The sequence below is a fragment of the Lolium rigidum genome, chromosome 6 (assembly GCF_022539505.1).
Source record: "Lolium rigidum isolate FL_2022 chromosome 6, APGP_CSIRO_Lrig_0.1, whole genome shotgun sequence".
Classification (NCBI taxonomy): domain Eukaryota; kingdom Viridiplantae; phylum Streptophyta; class Magnoliopsida; order Poales; family Poaceae; genus Lolium; species Lolium rigidum.
The window spans coordinates 93,027,435-93,054,583 of record NC_061513.1 but is presented as its reverse complement, the minus strand read 5'-3'; the positions used below and the strand labels follow the sequence as shown (position 1 = coordinate 93,054,583).

The 27,149-nt window shown below is 42.9% G+C and overlaps 1 protein-coding gene and 1 long non-coding RNA gene across 2 annotated transcripts; one reads left to right on the top strand and one right to left on the bottom strand.

Moving 5' to 3' along the window:
* The first annotated feature begins 12,666 nt into the window (after nucleotides 1-12,666).
* Nucleotides 12,667-13,489, top strand: LOC124660014. Its single transcript, XR_006989779.1, has 3 exons — nucleotides 12,667-12,850; nucleotides 12,976-13,073; nucleotides 13,181-13,489. It is a non-coding gene; the product is annotated as an uncharacterized LOC124660014 (long non-coding RNA).
* A 4,674-nt stretch (nucleotides 13,490-18,163) lies between these two features.
* Nucleotides 18,164-25,496, bottom strand: LOC124667255 (methylmalonate-semialdehyde dehydrogenase [acylating], mitochondrial-like). The gene is made up of 19 exons (XM_047204559.1): nucleotides 25,431-25,496; nucleotides 25,264-25,346; nucleotides 25,064-25,138; nucleotides 24,792-24,953; nucleotides 24,603-24,681; nucleotides 24,008-24,162; nucleotides 23,722-23,785; nucleotides 23,065-23,144; nucleotides 22,683-22,748; nucleotides 22,132-22,182; nucleotides 21,893-22,044; nucleotides 21,712-21,802; nucleotides 20,294-20,374; nucleotides 20,126-20,203; nucleotides 19,239-19,274; nucleotides 19,106-19,149; nucleotides 18,934-19,012; nucleotides 18,556-18,646; nucleotides 18,164-18,447 (listed from the first exon to the last, which is right to left on the bottom strand). The coding sequence occupies exons 1-19, from the start codon at nucleotides 25,456-25,458 to the stop codon at nucleotides 18,341-18,343; spliced, it is 1,602 nt and encodes a 533-aa protein (XP_047060515.1). The 5' UTR covers nucleotides 25,459-25,496; the 3' UTR covers nucleotides 18,164-18,340.
* Nucleotides 25,497-27,149: the final 1,653 nt, after the last annotated feature.

Genomic DNA, 27,149 nt, shown 5'->3' with positions numbered 1-27,149 from the left:
GGATTGCTCGGGGAAGGCCTCTATTTATAGAAGGGGAGGTGTGCTGCGGGGCAGGGTGGTGGTCGACAAGTGCGCGGCGTCTCCGGTGAGCTAGAGGGCTAGGCGTTGGCGCCGCAGTGTTCACAACGTCACCGTGGTCCTCGGAGCGTCAACGGCGCGGTAAGTGGTGGCGTACGATGGTCGGGCGCTTGCGCGTACTGTCGCGGCCGTGTTGGAAGGAAGCTTCCTCTTCAGCGGCGGTAGGCGCTAGGGGGTGACGTGAGCGTGTCCGGCGAGCTCCGCGTGGCGAGACGAGTACCAGGGCGCGCGGAGGTGCTCGGGGTACGGCGGGGTACGGCGAACGACGCGTGCCCGTGTCGCGCGCGTCCGTGCACGGGTGATGTCTTCATGCCGTTGGTGGCGTACCTGGAGCGTCCTGGGCGCGCTCCGTCCGGGTCGTGTCGGTGTCCTCGCGTTCAACGGCGGGTACAGGCGATCTCAGGAGATCAAGGGCTACTCGTTTGGCAAGGTGGCTCGAGCTGGAGATGCAGGGAGAGAGGGGTGGGCGTCGATGGGGAACACGGCCGGCATGGCCATGGCCACGCCATGTTTGGTCGTGTCCAGGTGGTGTCAATGCATGGTCTAGGTAGGGTGAGGTCCAGGGATCATAGCTAGGTCAAGTGGTGAGCAAGAGGTGGCCTGGTTTGATCAAAGTTTGAAAATTGATGATCTTGCCAAAGTTTCAAAGTCTCCTCTTTGCTTGCATCTAACTTTTGATCCAAGATGAATTTGGTGTAATGGTCTTTACAGAAGTTGTTCACCTTGGTGAGTACTTGGATGACATGCAAAGAATGGGATTTGTTTGGTTTAGAAATCTTGAATTATAGAGGCTCGAAGTGGTGACCAGATTGTAAAAGTAAAAAATGACCATTATTCTATGTGAGCAAATTTTGATTTTGGATTTGGTTCAAAAGGTATTTCTTTGATTCCCAAAGTTGTAATAACTATCAAATAGCATATTACAAGTAATGGTGAAGGTCAAATGGGTCTAGGGTCAAAGTTTACAAAAATGGCATAGGCCATATGTTAGGGTTTTTAGGGTTTTACTCTTATTTGATTTCTTTCTCTTTTGATTTATTTGATTGGTGATCTTCACTTGATTACTTTAGGGTTTTAGAGTTCATCACATAAACAATAAATCAATCATCATGGCATATCACTCAAAATGCACAAGTCCTATGCAGGGTACTATATGCAATTTAAAAGTTTTTGTTGATTCTGAAATTTGGATCTCTCGAATTCTTCTTCTCTCTTTTATTGAAATTTGGGATGTTACAGGAGCCCACCCCCTGGCTCCCCCGATGCTGCCTCTTCGCCTATATATTCCTTCGTATTGGAAAACCCTAGTATCGAGAGCCACGATACGAGAAAAGTTCCTGAGACGCCACCGCCGTCAACCCCATCTCGGGGTTTCTGAAGATCACCTCCGGCACCCTGCCGGAGAGGGGAATCATAACCGGGGGGCTCTACATCACCATGCCCGCCTCCGGACTGATGCGTGAGTAGTTCATCCTTGGACTATGGGTCCATAGCAGTAGCTAGATGGTTGTCTTCTCCTATTGTGCCATCATGTTTAGATCTTGTGAGCTGTCTATCATGATCAAGATCATCTTATTGTAATGCTACATGTTGTGTTTGTTGGGATCCGATGAATATGGAATACTATGTCAAGTTGATTATCAATCTATCATATATGTGTTGTTTATGATCTTGCATGCTCTCCGTTTCTAGTAGAGGCTCTGGCCAAGTTGATACTTGTAACTCCAAGAGGGGGTATTTATGCTAGATAGTGGGTTCATGCCTCCATTGAATCTGGGACAGTGACAGAAAGTTCTAAGGTTGTGGATGTGCTGTTGCCACTAGGGATAAAACATCAATGCTTTGTCTAAGGATATTTGTATTGTTTACATTACGCATAATACTTAATGCAATTGTCTGTTGTTTGCAACTTAATACTGGAAGGGGTGCGGATGCTAACCCGAAGGTGGACTTTTTAGGCATAGATGCATGCTGGATAGCAGTCTATGTTCTTTGTCGTAATGCCCTAAGTAAATCTCATAGTAGTCATCATGATATGTATGTGCATTGTTATGCCCTCTCTATTTGTCAATTGCCCAACTGTAATTTGTTCACCCAACATGTTATTTATATTATTGGAGAGACACCACTAGTGAACTGTGGACCCCGGTCCATTCTTTTACATCTGAAATACAACCTACCGCAATCATTGTTCTCTGTTGTTCTTTGCAAGCAAACATCATTCTCCACACCATACGTTTAATCCTTTGTTTTCAGCAAGCCGGTGAGATTGACAACCACACTTGTTAAGTTGGGGCAAAGTATCTTGATTGTGTTGTGCAGGTTCCACGTTGGCGCCGGAATCTCTGGTGTTGCGCCGCACTACACTCCTTCACCAACAACCTTCACGTGACCTTCATCTCCTACTGGTTCGATAACCTTGGTTTCTTACTGAGGGAAAACTCGCTGCTATACACATCATACGTACCTTCCCTGGGGTTCCCAACGGACGTGTGCTTTACCGTCACAAGGAGCTACTTCCTGGCGCCGTTGCAAGACCCGTCACGCGTAAGCAGCAAACTTTTCTGGCGCCGTTGCCGAGGAGATCAAGACACGCTGCAAGGGGAGTCTCTCACACCCAATCTCTTTACTTTTTTTATTGTCTTGCTTTATTTTATTTTCTGTCTTGTTTGCTTTCTCTATATCAAAAACACAAAAAAATTAGTTACTTGCTTTACTTTATTTAATTCGGTTTGCTTTACTTATTTTTATCATTGCTAAAATGAATACACCTGAGAACACTAAGTTGTGTGACTTCACTAGCACAAATAATAATGATTTCATATGCACTCCTATTGCTCCACCTGCTTCTACAGCAGAATTTTATGAAATTAAACCTGCTTTACTAAATCTTGTTATGAGAGAGCATATTTCTGGTGTTAGTACTGATGATGCTGCTGCCCATCTTAATAATTTTGTTGAAATTTGTGAAATGCAAAAGTATAAGGATGTAGATGGGGATATTATAAAACTAAAATTGTTTCCTTTCTCCTTAAGAGGAAGAGCTAAAGATTGGTTGCTATCTTTGCCTAAAAATAGTATTGATTCATGGACTAAATGTAAAGATGCTTTCATTGGAAGATATTATCCTCCTGCTAAAATTATATCTTTGAGAAGTAGCATTATGAATTTTAAGCCATTGGATAATGAACATGTTGCCCAAGCATGGGAGAGAATGAAATCTTTGGTAAAGAATTGCCCCACCCATGGACTAACTACTTGGATGATCATCCAAACCTTTTATGCAGGATTAAATTTTTATTCAAGGAACCTATTGGATTCAACTGCTGGAGGTACTTTTATGTCCATCACTTTGGGTGCTGCAACAAAGCTTCTTGATGATATGATGATCAACTACTCTGAATGTCACACTGAAAGGACTCCTGAAGGTAAGAAGGTAAATTCTGTTGAAGAAGCCTCCTCCTTGAGTGATAAGATTGATGTTATTATGTCTATTCTTGTTAATGGTAGATCTCATGTTGATCCTAATAATGTTCCTTTAGCTTCATTGGTAACTCAAGAAGAACATGTTGATGTGAACTTCATTAAAAATAATAATTTCAACAACAATGCTTATAGGAATAATTTTTGTAACAACTATAGGCCATATCCTTCTAATAATGGTAATGGTTATGGTAATTCTTATGGTAATTCTTACAACAATAGTAGGAGTGCACCCTCTGGTCTTGAAGTCATGCTTAAAGAATTTATTAGTACACAAACTGCTTTTAACAAATCTGTTGAGGAAAAGCTTGGTAAAATTGATGTTCTTGCTTCCAAGGTTGATAGTCTTGCTGCTGATGTTGATCTTTTAAAACTGAAAGTTATGCCTAATGAAACTAAAGATATTAAGTCATTTGCTACAGCAAACGCTATCCAAGTTCGAATTAATGACAATATTAGAATGATGGCTGAATTGCATGCTAGGTGGGAAAGAGAAGAAAAACTTGCTAAAGAGAATAATGTAGCTAAAGTTTGGACTATTACCACCACTAGTAATTTTGATGCTTCACATGTTGCTAAACCTCCTACTATCAATGGTAAAATAATTGGTGTTGGCAACGTTTCTACTTCTACTACAAAGCGTGCAAAACTGCCTGAAACTGCTGAAACTGTTTGTGATAAAAGTGCTGAATTTTTTTAGAGTATTGGGGACAATGATCCCATTGCTTTAGATCATAATGGTTTTGATTTTGATAATTTTCATATCTCTGAAGTTATTAAGTTCTTGCAAAAACTTGCTAGAATTCCTAATGCTAGTGCTATAAATTTGGCCTTTACAAAACATATTACAAATGCTCTCATTAAAGCTAGAGAAGAGGAATTAAAACTTGAAACTTCTATTCCTAGGAAGTTAGAAGATGGTTGGGAGCCCATCATTAAAATGAAGGTCAATGATTTTGATTGTAATGCTTTATGTGATCTTGGTGCAAGTATTTCTGTTATGCCTAAGAAACTCTATGATATGCTTGACTTGCCACCTTTGAAATATTGTTATTTGGATGTTAATCTTGCTGATAATTCTATAAAGAAACCTTTGGGGAGGATTGACAATGTTCATATTATGGTTAACAACAACCTTGTCCCCGTTGATTTTGTTGTTTTGGATATTGAATGCAATGCATCTTGTCCTATTATTTTGGGAAGAGCCTTTCTTCGAACCGTTGGTGCTATTATTGATATGAAAGAAGGAAATATTAAATATCAATTCCCTCTTAAGAAAGGTATGGAACACTTCCCTACAAAGAGAATGAAGTTTCCTTTTGATTATATTATTAGAACAAATTATGATGTTGATGCTTCTTCTCTTGAAGTTACTTTATTTTCACTTTCTGCGCCTAGCTGAAAGGCGTTAAAGAAAAGCGCTTATGGGAGACAACCCATTATTTTATTTCTGCAATTTTTGTTTTATATTTGAGTCAAGGTGCTTGTTACTACTGTAGCAATACCTTTGTATCTTTACTTTATTGCATTGTTGTGCCAAGTAAAGTCTTTGATAGAAAGTTGATACTAGATTTGGATTTCTGCGCAGAAACAGATTTTTAGGTGTCACGAATTTGTGCTATTATCTTTGTAGGAACATCGTAAAATCTTGCAAAAATTCGTGAGTAATCCTCAGATATGTACGCAACTTTCATTCAATTTGATCTTTTTCATCTGAGCATGTTAAGTGCCTCGAAAAAATTCGTCTTTACGGACTGTTCTAGTGGATGAGTACATTCGCAGGAATTCACTACGGCATTGAGGATGCTAGCGTATGGAGTTTTCGGTGACCTAGTGGATGAGTACATTCGCATGAGCGGGTACACTTTCCTTTAGTCAATGTACAAGTTCTACAAAGTAGTTGTTCATGTGTTTGCATATTAATAGGTGGGGTAACCAATTTTCCCTGACACCCCTTTTACCAATGAAACAACTCTATCAGCATATAAGCTAGTGACTTAATTTTGGAGAACGTATGAACAAAGTGTGAGGTAAGTGTATTATGTTTATATATTATGGGACTTCCTCCTTCCCAATACCTAAGCTACATTTTTTCCGCACAGTTTATGTTGCGCAACTTTGATCCTTAATATATATCAAATTGTATGCATTCAGAATTTAGAAATGGTATCATTGCATTCACCTTGCAAATCTCTTTCATTTCATATATACATATACAAATGTTATGCCTATATTATAATAAAAATATCATGGTCAAACTTGCAAACTGCTAACCAACGAAATTTAAGGGTGACTTACATTTTAGGGTGGAGGGAGTATCACAATCATCACTCTCCTTACTACTCACTCTGTTCCAACGAGTAAGGCTTTTAAACTTAGTTAAAAGTTAACACACTCTAGGTTTGACCAATGTTATAGACAAAAATATGAACATTTAAATCAATATTAGTAGATTCACCATAAAGTATATTATCATATATTTGTTTCACGTTGTAGATGTTCATATTTTCTTTATTGCATTTGGTCAAATTTTGTAAGCTTTGAATTTTAGTAAACTTACAAGCCTTATTAATCGGAAAGGAGGTAGTAATAACTTCCCCCTAAGCCTTTTGCGTATATAGAATGCATGTCACTACCTATGTTATTCCCACTATGGAAGGTTAAGAGCATATTAATACAGTTGACTTGTATCAAGTCCCCTGTTGTACCTAACAAGAAAGCTTGAGAGGCTATCAAGAAGAGTGGAGCGCTGGAGAACTAAGCTAGGGAAAAGAAGCATTGCCGATAAGGCCTAGGATCCCCCGTCAAGCCCAATTCGCGATACATTGGACAAGAATAGGGAAATTGATCTACTTAGGAAAACACCACCGAGAGAGAGAGAGAGAATGGTGGTAGTTGTTAGAATAAATGTGTTCGGGCAATGTGCATTTTCTAAAATTCCTAAATACTCCGGTCTCTGATGAGAATCTCCTCTAATGGGAGAGAACATGCATTGCGTGCAAATTTTCTACATAATCATTGACGTCATCACATTCTATGCAAAAAATTCATCCATCCCATAATATAAGATGTTATTACAGTCAATATACTCACATTAAGGATATTATAATTTAGTGTTCTTCCTTGGAATAACATCTTAAAGATGCAATTTGGTGCCCATGGAGTGTGCACACCCCCACCCCCACCAACCATTGATTCAAGCCGTATAACTCCATTTTATATTGTATTCCTAGTACAAAACATATTTTTAGTGTATGAAACTAATTTCAGATTTTTTGTTTGACCTTTTTTAGACAGCTTTTTTGGGTTGACATTGACCCATGGAGTTCACTTTCACCGAAAACCACTTCTCCAAATTGTAAATCCTTATACTTGCATTTTGATCTACTCTAATAATGACATGTTCAGATTTTTGTAGAATAATTTTGTTTAAATGATGTGTGCATGTGTCATTTTATGGAGAGAGCACACACACCATAGTGGGTACCAGATAGTGTTTGTAACATCTTGTATTACGAACAGAGTAGTAGTGAATATTTAAATAATTTATTTATAAATCGCTAATCTGATTAGCGATTTGTTTTTACTGTCAAGTTCATACTGACGAGGAATTCAAAACTAGATCATGTGTTCCAATGTTTCAAAAAATGTGTTTGTCACACCATTTGTCGTTTCTATGTACCATGGTTGTCAAATTAAGAAAATATGGTTACCAAGATAATATTACAAGTTGTTAGATATTTTTAGACATGCTTTTGGAATTTGCAATGTTATGCAGAGCTAGTTAGTGAGTATTTCAACTGGTTTGATTTACTAAGAGATGATATCATTCCACTTAAAAGAGTATCTCCAGACTTGCATTAATTTAGAATGACGTAGAATAACATGGCAACTGAAAGAACGGTTGTCATGATAATATTGCTTAGTCTCCAGATATTTTTATACATGCTTATGACATTGCAATGTTACATAGAGGTAGAGAGTGAGTATTTTCTATTGTTTCCAATAACTAACTAAGAGGTGATACCATTTCACTAAAATTAGTCATGCAGCCTTGCATTGATCGCTGACATGTCAACTAAGTTTTTACAACTAGGTTGTTTCGTATTGTGTAACTGGCAAATACTAACACAAAAAAGTTGGCAAAACATGTCAACATAAGGTACAGTTTTGAAGATCTCTTCCGGATACACCAACGGTGAAAACGTAAGTCAACCAGATTAGCCATTCAAAATATAAAAGTATTTGAATTTAAAACTTGTTGATGCCATGACACATGTTATAGCATAAATGCATGGTAGATTGAAGGAGAGAAACTCCACACGCCAAGCTTTACATGTGGCGATAGCGATATACTACTGTATTCTAGGAGTTAATGATAAAGATTTCATGCCCTTGCATATATTGCGTGTCATAATATGTCTTAATTATTGCATACTATAATAATGATGAAGATTTTCTTTATATCTCAATCTTTTGTTTTAATGTTGTAGTTGGTAGTAGAAGGGCATGTAAAATGGTAGAGAAGGCATGCATTCTCTTACCCCTCCACATCAGTTAGAGAAGTCATTAGATATAAGTTATACAATGCATTATCTCTTACGACCATCTCTAGCAATTAATATTAATAATTAAATTTTGGTAGGAAATCTGTTGCTAAGGGAAGACATATGTGATACAATGGAGAAAATAGTATTCCCTTATTTCGTAAGAGATGATCCCTTAGCTAAGGGAAGACAACCTTCTATCTCTTCATTCTCTCTCTCCAACTAAGCAAAAATCTAACGTGGTATCTCTAAAGGAAGACTGGCATCACCGCTAATTTAATATATATGGTATGTTACCATGTGATATGCATGACATTAATTCTTTGTAAGACCCATAGCAACGCACGGGCATTCAGCTAGAATAATAATGATAAAGATTTCATGCCCTTGCATATATTGCGTGTCATAATATGTCTTAATTATTGCATACTATAATAATGATGAAGATTTTCTTTATATCTCAATCTTTTGTTTTAATGTTGTAGTTGGTACTAGAACACACTATATAAATAGGATATCGGGCAATAAATAGATCAAATATTTCATCATTAATTATACAATTAATATGCACAATAAAAATTATATGCTCTTTTAAATCTTTATCAAGGAGCCTATAAAATGGGAGTTTGTTCCCTTATTCACACAATACAACGTTGATGTTTCTTAGCCACCCGTGAAAACACAACCAAAAAACCAAGAAAAAAGGGTCGTTGCATACTGGTGCAACATTCTGCAATGGACGCACGGGCTGCAAGTGTTTGTCTGGTCTTGGTTCTTGTGTTACTAGGAAATATAACATCCGCAGGTATGTTTACTCAAGTAGATTATTTATGTCATTGCAAAAAACTAGATTATTTACGGTCAAGAAATGAAGTGCTCAGAAATGGCCATTCTTCTTTTTTTTTTTAGAGAAGCGCTTGTGTCCTTAATATTCATTAAAAAAATTGGCCAATTTTTTAAATCTAAAATACATCAAATGAAGTACCTAGCTCATTTAGGTCTGTACTCACATCTGATGCATGGAAAACTCTTACATTTGAAGCTAACCCAAACTTAATTACGCAAATATATGCATAAATTAATTTATATATTTCTAGGTAATTCATACCTAATTATGTCATCCGACACTCAGATTTCCGCATCATATCCAAACAGGCCAAAAGATGCTAGTTTGCATACATAGAAATCTAGTCCTATTCACTTCGTTTATTTGACATATGTTTTTCATGTGCACATAATTAACCTAACAACAATTCTATACGCTATTGTGTGTCACAGAGCGAGAGTGCATCCTACATGCACTTGGGCAGAAAGTTTGCCTCAACTCGCCGTGCAAGATTACATGCAACTCTGTGGCAAAAGAGCGGGGTGGCTATCTGAAAGACTCCTGGTGTGATGAACAAACTTGTAATTGCGCTGTTTGCTTCACTAATTGAAATGGATGTTTCGTTTGTGCTCCAGGACAGCATTCTGCCATTTAGAGAGGAATAAATGATGTTTTGTTTGCATCCTTCTCTTTTGCCGTCCTATTGTGGTTGTTTCTTTATTTTTCATATATGTTTCTCCCAGAATATTGTGTAGCTTAGAACTAATTTTATATGAATTTAGAAAGCAAGCTTCTTAAAATTCATACTTGAAAAACATAAGATACTCATAGTTAGTAAGTGATCTAAATCCTCCATGCTCACAAGTAAGAATCATGGATCTAAATTCTAAAGAAGAGGCACATATGCTCAAATGAATTCAATGAGCATAAAGATGGCAAGAGTTAGTTCTCGACGTGACACCACTACGGTATTTGGACATATGATGAGGAACACAAGACCTAACCATTGGCGTAGCTAACAACATAAATATGTGGGTTCATACTGCCTAGATACCATTTATAAAGGGAAATGGGTTTATAGGAAAGTTATAGGGTCAATTGACCATAACTTATACACAGATACGTCACTGGAGCCAACCATGCCACAATTATTCTTTTGTTGATCCGCTGAAAGACTCGAATTTTACCCATGTACGTGTGGCATTGAAGTAACACTTTAGCCATAAGGCCATACTTGTGTAAGATTATGTGCGCTAATGAATGTAAGTAATATGTGATGTCGGTATAATTTATGCTTCGCGACACTGAACGATGAGATCAATGTGAGATGCATATATAGTGGATGTTCTAGATACCTAATATGAGTCCCCACAATTATTCGTCTTGAGCTGATGCGGGCCACATATGTCTGCCCCGAGGATCGCGTCATAGGTGTTCGTCACCAACGAAGTTGGAGTCGCCATATCGGAGGCAAAATGGGTGATAACAATGATGCTTATGGGCAACTTGGACTATTGTTCTCTCCTCTACCTGGTATGTGTTTGATTTAGTAGCTAGATTTGCTGGGTGTGTCCATGGCAGACAGTCATCTCCACGATGGTTGGTGTCCTTTTCTAGTTAGCCGGACAATTGTCTTCTTTTCAATTACAGTAATAAAAAAACAAGCTTTTGTCCAAGTTTGAAAAAATTAACAGATTCTCTGTCAGCCAAAGATTTGGTGGATTTCCTTAAGTTTTGGTTCAGAGCTATAGTTCAAATCCGGATGGTTCATCAATTGGTCTCCCTTAGAGCATCCCCACTCGTCTCCCCGATAAGGCCCCCGAGCGACGATTTTCCCATCTGGACGGCGTAATTCGGCCCAGTCGCGCCCCCGGTTCCTCGATTTCGTCCGGACTTGGGCCTAATCCATCCGGCGAGCCCACGCCATCCCCGGTCTCCCGAGGCGCGCTCGGGGGCTCCGGACGAAAGAATTTGGCGCGAAAGAGGCGTGTGGACCCTCGTAGTCGGCGACTGGACCGCCAAAATCATGTCGTTTTCCCTTCAATTTGCTTGCATATCCCCATTCTCTCCCGCCGAATTTGTGTAGCCGTCTCCATTCTCCTCCTCCTCCTCTTTCTCGTCCACCACCATGCCGCCGAAGCCGAGGAAGTCGCGGCCGAAGAAGGAGCGGCCGCCGGGTGTGTCCAACGCAGTGGGCGGCGGACGAGCTCTGGCGACAGATCGAAACAAGCGCCAGGGTGGAGAAGGAGAAGAAATTCAACACGAAGAGGGCGACATTGGCGGCGGAGGACGAACAAGCGAAGAAGGTCTCCATGGCCATGAGCATGGGCCATGGTCGCGGCGGCGGCGGCGCTGCCATGTTCCCCGACCAGTGGCCGATCCAAAGTACAAGCACTTCCCCGTCGGCTTTCTCCCCTTCGAGCTTCTCGCCGTTGTCGCCTGCCATGTTCCAAGAGGCGACCTACGGCCAAACGTCCAGGTTCACGCCGTCGCCGCCCGATCTCGCCGACGGCAACCTGAACGAGGGCTCGTCGATCCCTACTTCAACAAGACGATCATGAACCGGGGAGACAAGGCCATGGCCACCCATTGGGGGATCATACAGACGGCGTGCAGCAAATGACACGGCATACATGAGGAGCTCAAAAAACTGCCGGTGAGCGGCGAAGACTTTGAAGCCAAGGTATGCATACGCCGTGGCTCCTCCGTCGACCCTGCATGTACTGATCGCCGTGAGCTGACCCATATCGCCGCCCTATTTCGTCGCAGGTGCGCCGTGCTTTCGACATGTACCACGACGACACCGGCTTGACGTTCAAGTTCCTGAACGTCTTCTCCCGCATCGAGAAGTGCGAGAAGTGGACGGAAACCCGCACGAACCTCTCGAAGAGCAAAACCGAACAGTACAACCCCGACGCTCCGGCGCCAGGCTCGTCGGATGGCCGCCCGGAACTCGGCCAGAAAAAGCTCAAGGATCTGAAAAAGATGGGCCATCCCGCCGAGAGGATGCAGGCGTCGTTCGATAAGTGTTGGGCCGACGCGAGGACGCACGCCGCCGGGAGGGACGACAAGTTCTACGGCAGGTGGAGGGAGATGCTCGCCAACCAAGGCGCCCGGATCGCCTTGCTGAAGACGACGGCCGCGGTGAAGAAGAGAAACACAGACTTGGCGTTTCTGATGGGCGACAACACAGCCCTGATGGACGAGGAGACAAGGGTTTGGTACGAGGGTCACCGCACCGACATCCTCCGATCCACTCCGGCCAGTGTTTCGCCCTCACCGTCTACGACATCGACTGTCGCCGCTTCGACGTCGACTGCGCCGGCAGCGACATAGGCCGCCGCTTCGACCACGGCGTATGAGGAAACTAGGCCGTCAGACACCGTCGTGCCAGACGGGACTGCCGACGCCCCTGTTTCAGTGTAATTTCCCTCCGATCGCCGATCTGTGGCTGATCCTTTTGCCGACCTAGATGTTAGCGGGACTTCGTTTTGTTTGAATTTCGCCTTTGTCCGCCGAACTTCGGGTGGACGACTGGAAATATGGTTCTCCCCACGAATTAGTTTCATCCAATCCAGCGGTTATTTCGTCCGGATTTTTGCGTGGAGAGGCCAAACGAGTGAAGATACTCTTACGATAGTAGCTTCCGTGGTCTCCAACTCGACGCCGGGGAAAACAGAATCCAATACTCCTCCGGATTACCGTCGTCCAACTAGCGCTACAAATATCAGCCAACTCGACAAAGACTTCTCCAGCAACAAGTAGAACCATCGCCACTTACGTGCAGTCATCGATCGAGATTTCGAGAACAAGGCTAGCAAAAAGTGTGCCCCTCCTTGCAGCGAGATTTCGAGCGCTGGTGCCGTGAATTTCGCGGCGATTATTGTGATGATGGGGCTCGATAACTCTAGCCTGGGTACGTATTGCTTGCTTTTCCGATAACAAGAGAGAGTACGCACTTCAGTTTGTCTCGAGGCTTTGCCTCCTTTTCGGGGGAAAAAAGCATGGATGTGTACTGTTTGCTTGGCATGTTTCTTTCAGAAAGAGAAATGAAAGAAGAGAAGGGACCCCAAGCAGAAACCATGACGAGCCAGGAGGCGGACGAGTGCCGTGAGCGGCTCTTCAAGGCCCTTATGGCTGTGAGTATCTATCTACTAGTAGATGATTTGGATCTTCTCTAGCCTACTTCTGTCCTAATTACTACTCGATTTTAATTGCCTATCTTTTGCATCTGTTGTATTTGCAGTGCACGAACAGCGGTGACATGGAAAGCTTCAACTGCCAAGTCTACTTCGAATTGCTTAACAAGTGTCGGGATGCTAAATAAGGATATGTTCGAGCTTGGTATTTCTCCATGTTCGAGCTTAGCGCTAATCATTGGAGTAAATCTGAAAACAAGATGCGCAGCAAGAAGAGATGTATAGAACATCGGATTGTCAACGAGTAATTTTTATTAGTAGCACTTCAGATTAGACCAATAAAAAGTGGAAGTTTTCATAATATTAGGCTTTGGTTCTATGTCATGCATGCTTGGCGGTATTAGTTTGCGTCCTTGTACACCCGGGAACTTTTTTCCCCCGCTTTTGTATCAGTATTTTGTGGATGAAGATGTATGTAGGATCAGACATGTGACGGTGGAGACTATCCGTTCTAAAGCAGCTTGTCTCTCATGCCAGCTGAAACAAGGAGTTGTGCAATATCTGAGTTATAGTTACACTTTTACAACCGTGCTGCCATTATGAAAACAAAATTGCATCACACAATATAAGTAACGAAAATGATTGTATGCAACACGGTTGTGGTCTTGTGGTCCACCAGTACTGGCATTAACGGTAAAATATGCCATACTTCTCAATTCGCGGATTCAATGTCCCAATCTAACAGTTCCATGTAACAGCTACATTTGCAGGTGTTATAAATAAGGTCACGGTGTAGTACTAAGAGCATCTCCACGTGTTCCCTATATGGGCTCCGGCGCAGCCGTTTTAGAGCTTATATAGAAGCATCAGTGGTAAAATAAAAATAGGAGCCGGGCAGTTCCTAGTCGCGGCCCCTATACTAAAAATAATTAAAAATTTAGAATATAACACAATTTATAGAAATAGTAGATTTATAGATAGTTCGGTCATACTTGGTCAATATTTGTACAAATTTAAAAACATAGACATTAAAAAATCCTAAAAAACTAGTAACCGCCAATGTTGCCGCCACGCCCTAGCCCTAGGCAGCGGTACATCATCGCCGCGTAGTCATCCTCCTCGTCGTTGGGCTCCTCCTTCAGCTGCGGGAGGTAGCTGCAGCCCTGTCGGCATCCCCACGTCTCCCGTGCGGCCTGCTGGATTGGCTAATGTCGTCGTCATCATCCATGTTGATGACGAGGTCGAGGCAACGGCGGCGCTCTTCCTCCGCGCGGAGGTGATCAGCCATGCTCCAGGCCTCGACGAACTCGTCCGTCGCCTGGAACGATTCAAGTTGGGTGCGGCGCATCCCCGGGAACTCCTTGGGGGTTGTCCTCTGCCTTGACGATGGACGCCGCCGCCTTGTACTCCGGTTATGGCGTCCACTCCCGCTGGCTCAGCGGAGAAGGTTGGTGCCAATCACGGATGAGGACGCCACCACCACCATGGCGAGTGCCTTCGAGTAGTAGGAGCCTCCTCGGCTCGTCCTTCACCATCGCCAAGAAGTGTGGCGAGGAGCACGAAGACGAGGAGCGCGAGGACGAGGAAGATTGGCGACGCGCCGTCCACCGGGTCGTTGCCTCGCGAGGGCGCCAGCTGCAACTACCGTGGTGGCATTTGCAGCGGGGGATCGTTCCCATCAGCGATGTAGCTGAGGACCCACGCGAGGGTCTTACCGAGCGCGTTCCACCGCCGCCGCCATCCATTGGCGTTATTGTTTCCCGGTGGATCGCCATTGCCGTCGTAGGCAGTGAGGCGGTCCTCGTGTTGGCGCTGGAAGAAGGCGGTCCTCGCGCTGACGCTGGAAGAAGGCGGTCCAGGCGTGGTCGTTTAGGGGGACAAGCGCAGGTCGTTGCGCTCCTCCGGCGTCAACTAGCCCCAGAAATGGCCGTAGATGGCGACGGCGCGCGTCGACCCTGTCGGCACTGGCGGAACCGGCAGGCCACCGCGGTTGAGCGCCCATCCCCCAAACAGTGCATGTCCGGTGGGACGGGGTAGCTCGCATTCCAGAGGGTGCGTGCCTCAGCAACTTGAAGCCAATGGCGGCCGAAGCTGTTGGCGGCGGCGCCTTCTTGTTCTTGGCGGTCCATGCCGAGGGCGCCGGTGCTAGAGAAGTTTTGGATGAGATGGTGAGGGCGTCGGTGCTGGAGAAGGTTTGGAGGGCGCTGGCTGGAATGTGCGGTGAGGGAGCGGCACGGGGGGTTTATATGGCACCGAGGGGGCGTTGGCGAGCATTAACGCCGTCACTGAAGATGAGAATGCGCTAAAGACGAGCAGCATTAACACCGACGCTGAAGGCGAGAAGCCTTTGATGGGCGTGGAAGGCGGGGAGGAAGACGACTCCGCCGACATTGACGGGGCAGGTCCACAGCTAGAAGGCGTTTCCCGCGCCTTCTTCCCGCGTCGTTCCCGCCAACACGCGGCGTGCCGGCGCCCGCGGTAGCCTCCCTTTCTAGTGGGTTCGGCCTAGGGTGCCAGATAGATAGTTGGACCGCGCCGAATGAAACACTATTTTGGAGGTTGCGGCTGGGCGCGGTTTTTGGCGCCGGCACTCCCCAAAGGCCTAAACAACTAAAGTTGGCATGGTGGAAGCTTAAGTAGTGAAAAGTTCCAACTAATATTTTAATTAAATGGCCTTACATATATTAGAGATGTATAGTCCCCTTTCTTGTATAACTTCTTGTCTTTCTTGTATAACCTTAGTGTATGAGAGGTTTTCTGCATATTATCACACATGTACATGTACTGACCTTTGACCCTGTGAATACAAGTTTCCCATTCATAACATGCTATCAGAGCTCTAGGTTTAGCTCCTCCCGCACATAGCAACTATGTGCCCTGTTGCGCCGCCGCCGATGATTCTTTCGGACACCGCTACCTCTCCTTCTTATTCCTCTCCCATTTCTGGTTTGGGGTCAAGATGTGTTGCTGATCTTATGTGGATTTGCCCGATATGGCTAGGGTTCTTGGCTGCTGCTCTTCCCCGCGCCCCCTGGCCGACCGGCCCCATCCGGCCGCTCCCACGCCGCCCCCAGGCCACCGCAGCGCCGCTGCTGCCGGCCACTTGCCTCTGCTCACGAGCGTGAGTCTGAGCGCTCGCCCGATTGGATCTGACATTTGATAGTTGACTTAAAAAAAAGTATGGCATCCTCTTCTGCAGGCTATGCATCATTCCTCGATACCTGGTGATTTTTGAAGGCACCAACTATGAGGAGTTTAATGTCTTTATACGCATCCATATGCGTGGTCTTCGACTTTGGGGTGTCTTTACCGACGAGGTCTCTTGTCTGCCGCACCACATTGCTCTCGTACCTCCTACCCCACCGTGTGTACCACAAGCCCTTGCTCAGGATGCAGGCAAAACTCTGCTAACGATGCATATGAGCAGGCTGCTGCTAATGATGCATATGAGCAACATGTACTTACTTATTTCAAAGCTCTTGGTCCATTGAACTGGTGCTAAAAATACCAAGCAGCTCCATACATGATCTCCTAAATTTAATCAGAACCGCCAAGGGCATCAACGTCGACAGAAACGAGGCTACCATCGAAAACTATTTCTATCTCTCCTAGCGAGCAAGAGCATTTGGTTCCAGTGGGATAGCATCGGCGGGCTTACTAACAAGGTATCGAATTGTCATGCCTACGGATTGTAGACTAGGATTTTAGTAGAAAGTAGAGGGTAAGTAGATCTCGAGGGTTCAGCCGGAAAAGTACTCGACTGCTAGAAAACTAGGGTTGTGTTGACAATGAAATCGATCCCTTTTTTCTCCCTCGACTCCCTCTTATATAGGAGGTGGAGCCGAGGTTTCGTGATGTACAAGTTATAAAGTCCGGGAGACTCTTTTAGTTTGTCCCGTAATAGTCAAGTATTCCTAATACAACTCTATATTTCCAAACTATCTCTTCATTGGGCTTCCGGACTTCATAAACTTCGGGTCGTGAACCTTCAGTAAACCCGGGTACCATCTTCGGCAGACCCATTAGAGATGCCTATGTCACTTGCGGAGTTGCGGTGCACTCCAAGGGCTCAAATCTGTGAGTCAACTACTACTAGTCGATTTCTGGTCACTTGTAATACTCGCTTTTAATTGATTATTTTTCTTTGCATGTGTTGTTTTTGCAGCGCATATCAACGGCCAGGATAGCACCAAGTTGCAAGCTCTACCTGAAACTGCTTGCCAAGTGCGGACCTAATCCATAACAAGGATCTAGTACCTAAAAGAAAGATTGATTCACAAGGATCCTGCTCGAGCTTACGCTGCCAACATGCTTGGCTACGATTTATAGATTAATTAAGGGATGAGTTGGAGGAGAGATATGAGTTGGAGGAGAGATATATGTGTATTCTCTTAGCTAGGAGACCATCTCTTATAGAGAGAGACATTTTCTCCATTGTATGAGATGTGTTATCTTATACACACATTTTCTTGTTTATTTTCAATCGTGCCCTAATTCAAGGAGTGTGCAAATAATAATCTTACTCCCTCTCTCACAGTTTATTAGGTGTGCGCGTACCCCTAGGTCGCAAATTTAATCAAGTTAGCATTAGTTATATGTTATAAAAATTATATCATCAGAAAGTTTAGATGTTCTATTTTCTAACGATATAATTTTTGCATTATATAATTTAAATTATATAGGTTAAATTGGCAACCTACGGATACGGGGAAGACTAGTAAACTGAGACAAAAGGAGTACATGATAACATTAAAAGATAATCCATTATACTACAACATGCATTTTTGTCTTCCCTAATTGCATGTAATATGTAAGATATGACAGCCTTATCAACCATTCTACATGTCCTAATATTTCACGAACTAAATCAGGTGACAATGTAGCAGACCAATCTGTTCCAAGCAAGTTTGGTTAGGCTAGATTCGAACCCAACATCTACATTCCTAAATGTATTCGCTAAATTGGTATGAGACAAGTTTGACATTGCAAAGTTTACGGGGAGACTTACCAATTGTTGTATAACTATCCAACTCATGATAAATGGAAGAAACGGTCCATTCTCAATTTCATAACACTCAACACTTCTGACAAAGAGACAACAGCCCGGCACGGCAGCACAACGACTTTATTAAGTTTTTATTCCAAAGTTTACACATGGTAGTCGATCTACAGACTAGAGTCTAGAGGCGACATTTGAAGCTCAAATTTCACACCAATGCATGGGTCTATTTCCAGAGGTGAATATTTGAGAGTTAGTTCTAGTCACCTCACTTCTGCGAGGTGGGCATGGAGAGGGAAACGCGCTGTGGAGACGACTCTTTCCACTGCTGTGTGATCGTCTTAATCTGAGTGAAGAACTGCACGCCAGCCTTGCCTGCAATTCCATGTATACCATCAGTTATTGTCGGATGCGACTACTCTAGTTAGTCGTGACTGTTTCAGGGGGAGCAAGTGAGATTGATATCAGAGTGGGGCGCCATACCATAGAAATTCAAGTCTCCTGCGAAGGAGGCTTTGCTGCCAGTGAAGGAGAAGAATGGCAGGGGTACTGGAATAGGTACATTGATGCCCACCTGCAAAGACAAAACCGTATGTTGGGAATAATACATGTTGTGGAATTAATTCATATACCATGCAGAAGATAAGCATAACAATTCCTGCAGTTTCTGTTGATTTCAGAATTAAGTTTCTGTTCACAGGAGATAAAATTACTTGTTTCTGTTAACAATTCCTGCAGTTTCTGTCACGCTCTCAGTTATATCTCAGTGTGCACCTCTACCAATTTATGTCTTTCAATTCGAATTAGCAACCACCTTAGATTATTCGAATTTCAGTTTATAGCGTGAACAGAGAGATCTACCTGGCCAGCTTCAATGTCCGATTGGAATTTTCTTGCAGAGACACCAGATGTGGTAAATATGGAAGCCCCATTGCCGTACCTGAGATGCACACAGAAATGGAGGATGATTTATAAATCATTGAATTGTATTGTATGCTCTGCTCGGGACTAAGTTCACAGGAGATAAAATTACTTGTTTCTGTTCACAATTTGTATGGCATCATCTAAGCTTTCTGCCTGTAATTGAGAATAATTGAGAACACAATCAGCAGGAAAAAAATCGACCGCAGTCTCACAGAAAGTATAAGAAATAGTTTTTGGCGTACCTTCATCAAGAGGAGAACTGGACCAAAAATTTCCTCCTGTTTCAAATTCAGCATAATGCAAGATTCAGTCAAATATAACGTGCATGCGAAAAAAAAATTAACTCTATTCTGGAGGTCTCCTTGACTGAAAAAAAAAAATGCCGCCATCTACATTGACACTCATGGTGCTTATAAGTATTTGAGTATTTTTATTTAATAAGCTGGTATAGAGCAGTAAATATTTGATGTTCAACCTGTATAATCTTTTCTAGCAAATACTAAATCTTCACCAAAAATATGCCATAAATTCAGAAAGCATGCAACAGGCCAACAGCAATCAGTCAGTCCAAATGTATCAAGGGACATGCAAATAAGACACCACTACTCTGCTATGAAGATATCATGGCTCGTATGGTCTAATTAAGAGGAACGATAACCTTTGAATGGACATTGTCTGAAAAACTTGGATTCAGAGGTAAGTTTATAAGGAAAGTAGATGATTTGCCACAGACCTGTTTGGGTGGTACTGAACACCCTGGATGTCTTTTGAAAGATAAAACTTTAGGAGAGGCCCCGACAGAGATAATGGGTACTTCATACTAATTCAGTACAAGTTATGTCATGACAGAACGTAGAAGTCTGTACATCAGTGTGAAACCAATATGTTGATAATGCAATCCATGTTTTAGTTTGTACATGATACAGAGAGCCTGACCCTACGAACAATGCCAACCCTGCTCTTAATCACTCTTTAGCAAATTAATACTAATAATATATATGCAAAGTCAAATATGGTACTCCCACCGGCCCTAATTACTTGTTGCAAATACATGCAAAATATAGGCTAAAATGTGTCTACGTTCACTGAACCTGTGGCAAGTATTAAGGAACACATTCTCAACAAATACCTTGTAACAGTCCATGTCACTTTTAACATCAGCCAAGATGGTTGGACCAACAAAGTTACCATCCTCAAAGTGAGGGACCTGCACAGTATAGAGCTATTAGGCTCTGTGATACCAAAACCCAGTAGAATTGCACGCAGCCACTTAAGCAAATCAATTCTGACAAATTACCACGATCTCTCTCCCATCAAGCACAATACGAGCACCAGTGTCAATGCCACTTTGGACTAACTTGCAGATTCGTTCCTTGGCCTGTCGATAGCAAACTGTTAGAGCACCAGATTCACCAAGAAACCAAAGGGCTCTAAGCCACCAAAAAGAAAAATGCGTGTAATTACCAAACTACTAATCGTGATATTTTATTTTTAGAGCTCAACAATGCAGCCTTAGTGGCTTAGACCCAGAAGAAAACAATCAATTAATCAAAGTAATACAGTGGCAACTAGGGAGGGAGAAAGACTGAAAGACAGATTGGAACGGTTATATGAATGATAAATTCATTCCAATGAGACAGAAAACCATCAGGAGCTAATACGGTTCCATATAAGATTATAGGCTATACCATATCTCAACAGTTCATCACTGCTAAAAGCAGGTGTAGCACTTTCAATAGGATCCTATTTCGTACTCTGGTCATATGAAGATTAGAAACTAAGGTTTTCATGGTTAATTCGCTTGAATAAAATTTACGATGCCCTTAGGTTAATATAGAGCACGCATTACATCTAACCTGATCGTTGAGATTTCCATGTACTCCAACAATGGTATTAGAGTAATAGCACCAAGTATTATTGGCTGATTTCTTTGCTCCCTTTATTTATCCTCTTAGACTATCAGTATGTGATTCAAAATTAAAAATCAATCTAATGCCTCGCCAATAGGTCCAACATAGCTAACCAAGGGCGACACCATAGAGTTCCTTGTGTGGCCTCCTACAGGCAATGGCTCCAGGCCAAGTACAAAGAACCCTACAGAAGGTCCAGGGCGGCCAAAGTAACGTAGGTGGCGCCAATGGCTGTGGGATGCGCAAGTGGCCGGGAATAAACTGACCATGAGGGGTTCACTCCTCCTCTTTGCATTTTACTCCTCTCCATCCACCCCACCCTCCTGCCTCTGCAGCAAGATTTATTTTCTTGTTCATGAGAAGAAGAATATTCCCAACTCTAACAACCTAAATATCCTTAAGGTCGGATGTAAATTGTACTCCAATCTACCTGAAGGGAGTACAGTACTACAGTGTACCGTAAAATTTCTCGGAAATTTTTCATGGTTAAGTAGCTACTGTATAAAAATCAACCAGTCTATTTTAAAATGCTAAATCAACCAGTCTCTTTGGAGATCTAAACTTCTTAACTGTTGAACATCTTCTGCATAAAAGAAATGAAGATCCTGCAGAAGTTCAATGAATATTTGAAGCACGCAAAAGTTGACATTTCTTTTCTTTACACTAGTAATATTTGAACATCAAAATTTGGTAAAGCAGTTATTGCAGAATTTTGCGTACGGTTCCAAATGTTATTTCCAGTATGTAGCAAAAAATGGTAAATGTGATAAAATGAGCATACACAAACATGTGTCTGAAAGCAAACCTGTCTGCTGATCACGGGACCAAGGTCTGCATCGTTAGCCGCTCCTGAATTAACTACAAGGCTGTTTGCACGCTTGACTAGTTCATCCTCCCTACAACAACAAAACAAGGTTAGCTATGCAAACACAAAATCTGAGAAAAGGCTTTTTAGCTTAAAGAAATTTGCTTGGATAAAACTCTACCATGCTTCTGAACCACCAACAAAAACAGCAGTGCTCAACGCCATACACCTTTGCCCGGCTGCACCGAAACCAGCAGCAATAAGGGCATTCAGTGTGGCATCTCGATCAGCATCAGGAAGGATGATAGCATGATTCTTGGCACCCATGTTACACTAAAAAGAAACGGTAACAGTTATTTTCGATTATACTACTTACAACGTAAAATGCAGAAAAAAAATTACCGATAGATGCAAACTCACCTGAACACGCTTCCCTTTTGCAGATGCTCTAGAATATATATGCATACCTGCCTGAGATGGGAGGGAGAGAGAGAAATCACAAAATATCATTCTTCGCAGAAGCAAATGACTGTTGACTAGCTCTGAGCAACAGATAATTCAATAGCAGAATCAAATGAAACGACGTATGTGCTAATAAATATAATGTTAATAATACAAACAGAACTTATACTGGACGTGTGTAATACATGAGAACACATTCTCATCCCATTAAAAGGGATACATCAACACCAAGAACACTTGTGTCTGGACAAATAACTCTTATGACATGTTGGTAGATCAAAAATTCCTTAGGTTTTGAAGCATCATAATACACACAAGATTAAAAAGATCTTCCAAGTGTAGATGGGATCAAGTATGCATGGAATCCTCATTTTTATAACAAAGGCTGGTCAATGATCAAAAAGCAGAAAATGCGTATGTTGGTAGGAAAAACGGAGCAGAATACTGTCAGATGGGCGATGCAAAAGTACAGCAAATCAAGAAATAGGGGAATCATAGGATCCACTTACTGTATTTGAACCAACAAAAGATACTGCCTTAATGGCCTCATCATCACATATGTTGTTGACAACATCCTGATAAGGTAAACCAGAATCAGAACACAAGCAACTTAACAAGGCTCAGGACACCAGCACAATAGATGCAGTAGTGTTCTTTTTAGAAAAAAAAAAGCATGATAGATTCTTATATCTATTATGAGCACATAATGCTACTGAGCAAGCAAGGCAGATTATAGTTAAGCCACGACGTGTGCTGCTCTGTCAGTGTTCTAAGGAGTGAAAAACTATAGTTGTGCATCGTTGCACAAAAAAAGTACGTGATGTAACAGCATAACTTAGTGACCAGCTTAAAATTTAGATTAAAGAAGAAAAGTATCTAAGGGTACCATACATGAGTACCATGAACAATGTTCAACACCCCCTTTGGTAAACCAGCCTCCATTGCTAGCTCCGCAAGCATCATAGCAGCCCCTGAAGATTAACAATTTACCATCAAATTCCCAGATTGATCATGTGGCTTCTTTTTGGCAAAGTACCCTAAAGGCCTAAAGTTAAAGCATTTTGAAGGACTTGTGTCACTTACCATGATCCAAATTTACAGTGTATGAATGTATTAGATTCGTGGTTTACAAATAATATTAGTACCAGTTCACTGAAAACTTCAATGGTATTTCCATGTCTAGGAAGCGTGTAATGCAATCAGTAATATCTACCTTGTAACCCTCCTAATGGGATGGTGAGCATTTTCCCTTGCTACCACTTCTAATGATATAGAGGGGGGGGGGGGGACATTTCCTAGTGCTATGGTAATACTGGTGCAAATGTTTGAGTTGTCTAAGATAAATATGCACCAAATATCAATAAACCTGCCATCCCTTATACAACAAAAGATACATTGGACACAATAGTCATGGAGGTAAGCACAGATAAGCTATTAATCTGCAGCGTTCCTAAGCACGCAAACATACATTTCTTCAGTTTTAGTTTGTATACCAACAACACATGTAGTTAATAAAGTGGGCAACAATATGCTGATAAAGAGAAATACCTGGATCCTTTTCTGACGGCTTTAGAACAAAAGTGTTGCCACAAGTGACAGCTATGGGGAACATCTGCAGCCAAGGAACAAAAAACAACCTAAATGATCAATATTTGCAGCATGGGGAAGAAGAGGAGTTGACAACTGACAAAAATAAGGCCATGGAAATAGTACAGGACTACATGTTCCTGCAGGCTAAATTAAGGTGTATGAAAAGTACAATTGATACTGATCGCAAGATTCCTAATAATAAGAGCAAAAGTTGATGTTCAACAAACAGTTGCGGCAGACATACCCATAGAGGAATCATAGCAGGGAAATTGAAGGGGCATATCCCTGCACATACACCAAGTGGCTCCCTTATACTGAAGGTGTCAATCCCATGAGAAACATTAGATACATATTCACCCATTTGCAGTGACCCCATTCCACAAGCATGCTCCACCACCTCTGCAATATCAGAGTTTGAAATCAAATCCTTACAGCCAGGATGTCAGGTAGTAGTCCATATTAGCAAACAATCTCTTGCAGAATAGGCCATTTTCATAAACAAGTGTATGAACTATTAAGGGGTAGCTGCTTTTGGGCTACAGCAGAAAAAACGCTAGTAGCATTGACATGTTGTGTGATCTGGAGGATGTGGAGAAAAACAAACCATGTCATATACTGCACACTTAAGGATAACCTGATATTTCCAAGGACATGCTTTACTGTTTTGTAGACCTTCCAAATAACATATAATCTTACCTATTGTGCGCAAAATCTAAGAGCAGTGGATTCATTACACATGTCAATTACTCGTAGATTAACAAAAATGACAAGATAGAAATGCCAAGACAGTCACTAAGTAAGCAAGCAGCAAGAACAGGCGTAAGGTCGTGAAAACCAACCTAGCCCACGGAATACATCGCCCCAAGCATCTTTTAGTGTCTTCCCCTGCTCAGTTGTAATGTTCTCTGCCAGCTTATCCTAATATCACCACCATTGAAGCAGACAGTTAAGCGATCACACATGAGCAAGGAGCTGTAAAATTACCCGGCAGAAGGAAAGTCAACTTATTATTAGTAGTTGTGTATTACCATGTTGGCCCGGATGAGCTCCTGGTATTTGAACATGATGCGCTGACGCGTGGTCACCGGAGTGTTCCGCCACCCGGGGAACGCAGTCCTGGCAGCGTCCACGGCAGCCTTGAACTCGTCAGCGGTGGTGAGCGGGATCCGAGACACCACATCCTGCGTTGCCTGTGAAATGGCACAGTATAACATCCAGATATTATTACATTTATTACACGCTCCAAATGGACCAAGTGTACAGCTCGAAATCAACTGGCGGGCCGGGAGAGCGGGCTTACGGGGTTGGTGACATCGACATACTCGGTGGCCCGCGACTCGACGAACTCGCCGCCGATGAGGAGGCGAACCCTAGGCTGCGAGGGAGCGGAATGACCGGTGAGCCGTACGCAAAAGGAAACCGCGAGCAATCACAGGCGCGTACACGGATCGGAATGGGTACGTGGGGCTCGGGAGGGAACAGCGACAGGCGTGTACGTACCGGAGATGAGGCGGCCTCGGAGAGCCAGCCGGCGGTGGCGGTGGAGAGCGGGGCGGCCATCGGCGACCGGCGGAGGCCGGAGGCTGCACGGGGAGGCGGACAAAGCAGGGTGATCAGGGATTTGCGGCCGCGAGCACGAGAGTAGGGGGGGGGGGGGGCAGGATTACCTGAGCGGGAGAGGACGGCGCGGAGCATCGGGGTTGATCGGCCGGAGCTGGCGGCGACGCGGTGGTTGGATTTTGGATTGGGGCAGTGGAGTGGCGGCGAGTGGACTCATATTTGTAGCAGGAGTATCGTGCAGTGTTGGCATTGTGGCTGGGTGGACCCCAGCTGCAGAGACGGAAGATGACGAGGATGACTGGATGAGCCCGTGTCTATCGGGCTGCGGAATCTGGTGCGGCCTGACGTGGCTAGCAGCCCAATTGCGTGTCTGGTTGGTGGATTAGAGTAGTTTTTCGTTTTTTTCAATGTAAAGATTGCATTCCGTAGTAGTTGATCGAATGTTTATATCAATCTCATTTGGAAACTTTTCAAAATAAATGCTTTAGGATCGAACCTTTGCTTCGTTTGGTTGGGTCGCTGACATAAAATAGGCAAATCTGAGTTAGGGATGGCAATTGGGCTCATTCCCGGTAAACATAATTCATCTATTAGAGGAAGGGTATGAGGCATTTTGATCCCTGCTATGTAAAATAGGAATAGGGATTAAAAGGTCTCCCAATCCCGCTCCCCGCTACACCCCGCTATAACTGTATATAGATATAAGTTGGTATATTATTATATGAAATATGCTGTAATATTATCTTGGATAGAACTACCTAGCGGCGCCGCATAATTAGCTTTCCGTGCGGCGGCAGCTCACGCCCGCAGAGATCGTCCACGAAACGCAAGCTAAAGAAAAGATTGCATGCACTAGCACATCCATGACAGACTATAATATTCTAGTACGCCTATTATCATAGGCCCCTGCCAAACTCTGTTGTTTCCTTTCACGCTGCTCACTCGTACTAGTACTAGTATTTGCAGGAGTTTGCTGTTCGTTTTACTATTTGCACAAGATTAAGCGCAACGCTAATCAAGTTATTTGAACAACTACCATATGTTTAAAAAACTACTAGTACTGTATGAGATTTTCTTGTCAGCTACCGCATTTTTTCCAACCGATTAAGAGGTTCACCATTGTACATTTACTACTAATACCACCTACGATATGATTATTAAATTATTTTAGCAATAACTACCGGATTTTTCGAGAGAATTGTAAGGTTCTTCAATTACTACCAGATTTATTGTATTAACTGCCATATTATGTAGAAACGGCTATCAAATTATTTACAACGACCAAGATTTTTCGAATAAACGGTACCAGTTTCTTGTATCAACTTGCAGATTATTTACAAACAACTACCAGATTTTTACAAACGACTATTAGATTTTTCGAAGGACCGCCAGTTCTTCAATTAGTTATGTATAATTTCCTGATTAATTAGGTAGTACAAATTACCAGATTACTAATTAGCATGTTAATTCTGCCAAATAATTACCAGAGTACTAATTACCCGGTTAATTAAACTTAAGTGCCAAATTCATTAGCATCATCTGCCCGCATTATCTCTCCCCTGTATTTCCCCCACACACGAGACTCTCCGCCTGTAGAGCCATGGAAGAGGCAGGAAGCTAGCTGCCGAGCTCCTCTTCGTCGTCTCACCCAATTCCCCAACACTTGTCCTCCATGAAGTCCAGGACTCTTCTCCTCCATGAAGTCGATGAATCCTTGCCAGCGTGGCTGCTTGTGCTCGACGGCGCCGGCTTCCACTGTTGTTGCTGCGTGCTCGCGCACCGGCGTCCTTCCCCGCTGCGTGCTTGCACGGCAACGTCCTCCCCCT

Excerpts from the sequence above, each read along its gene's own strand:
- LOC124667255 (XM_047204559.1), bottom strand. The coding sequence starts at position 25,458 with ATGCTCCGCGCCGTCCTCTCCCGCTCAG. Across the intron at positions 24,954-25,063 it reads ATGTCGATGTCACCAACCCC|GCAACGCAGGATGTGGTGTC; the intron begins GTAAGCCCGCTC and ends GCCATTTCACAG. Across the intron at positions 22,183-22,682 it reads CTTTTGTTGGTTCAAATACA|GCAGGTATGCATATATATTC; the intron begins GTAAGTGGATCC and ends CTCCCATCTCAG.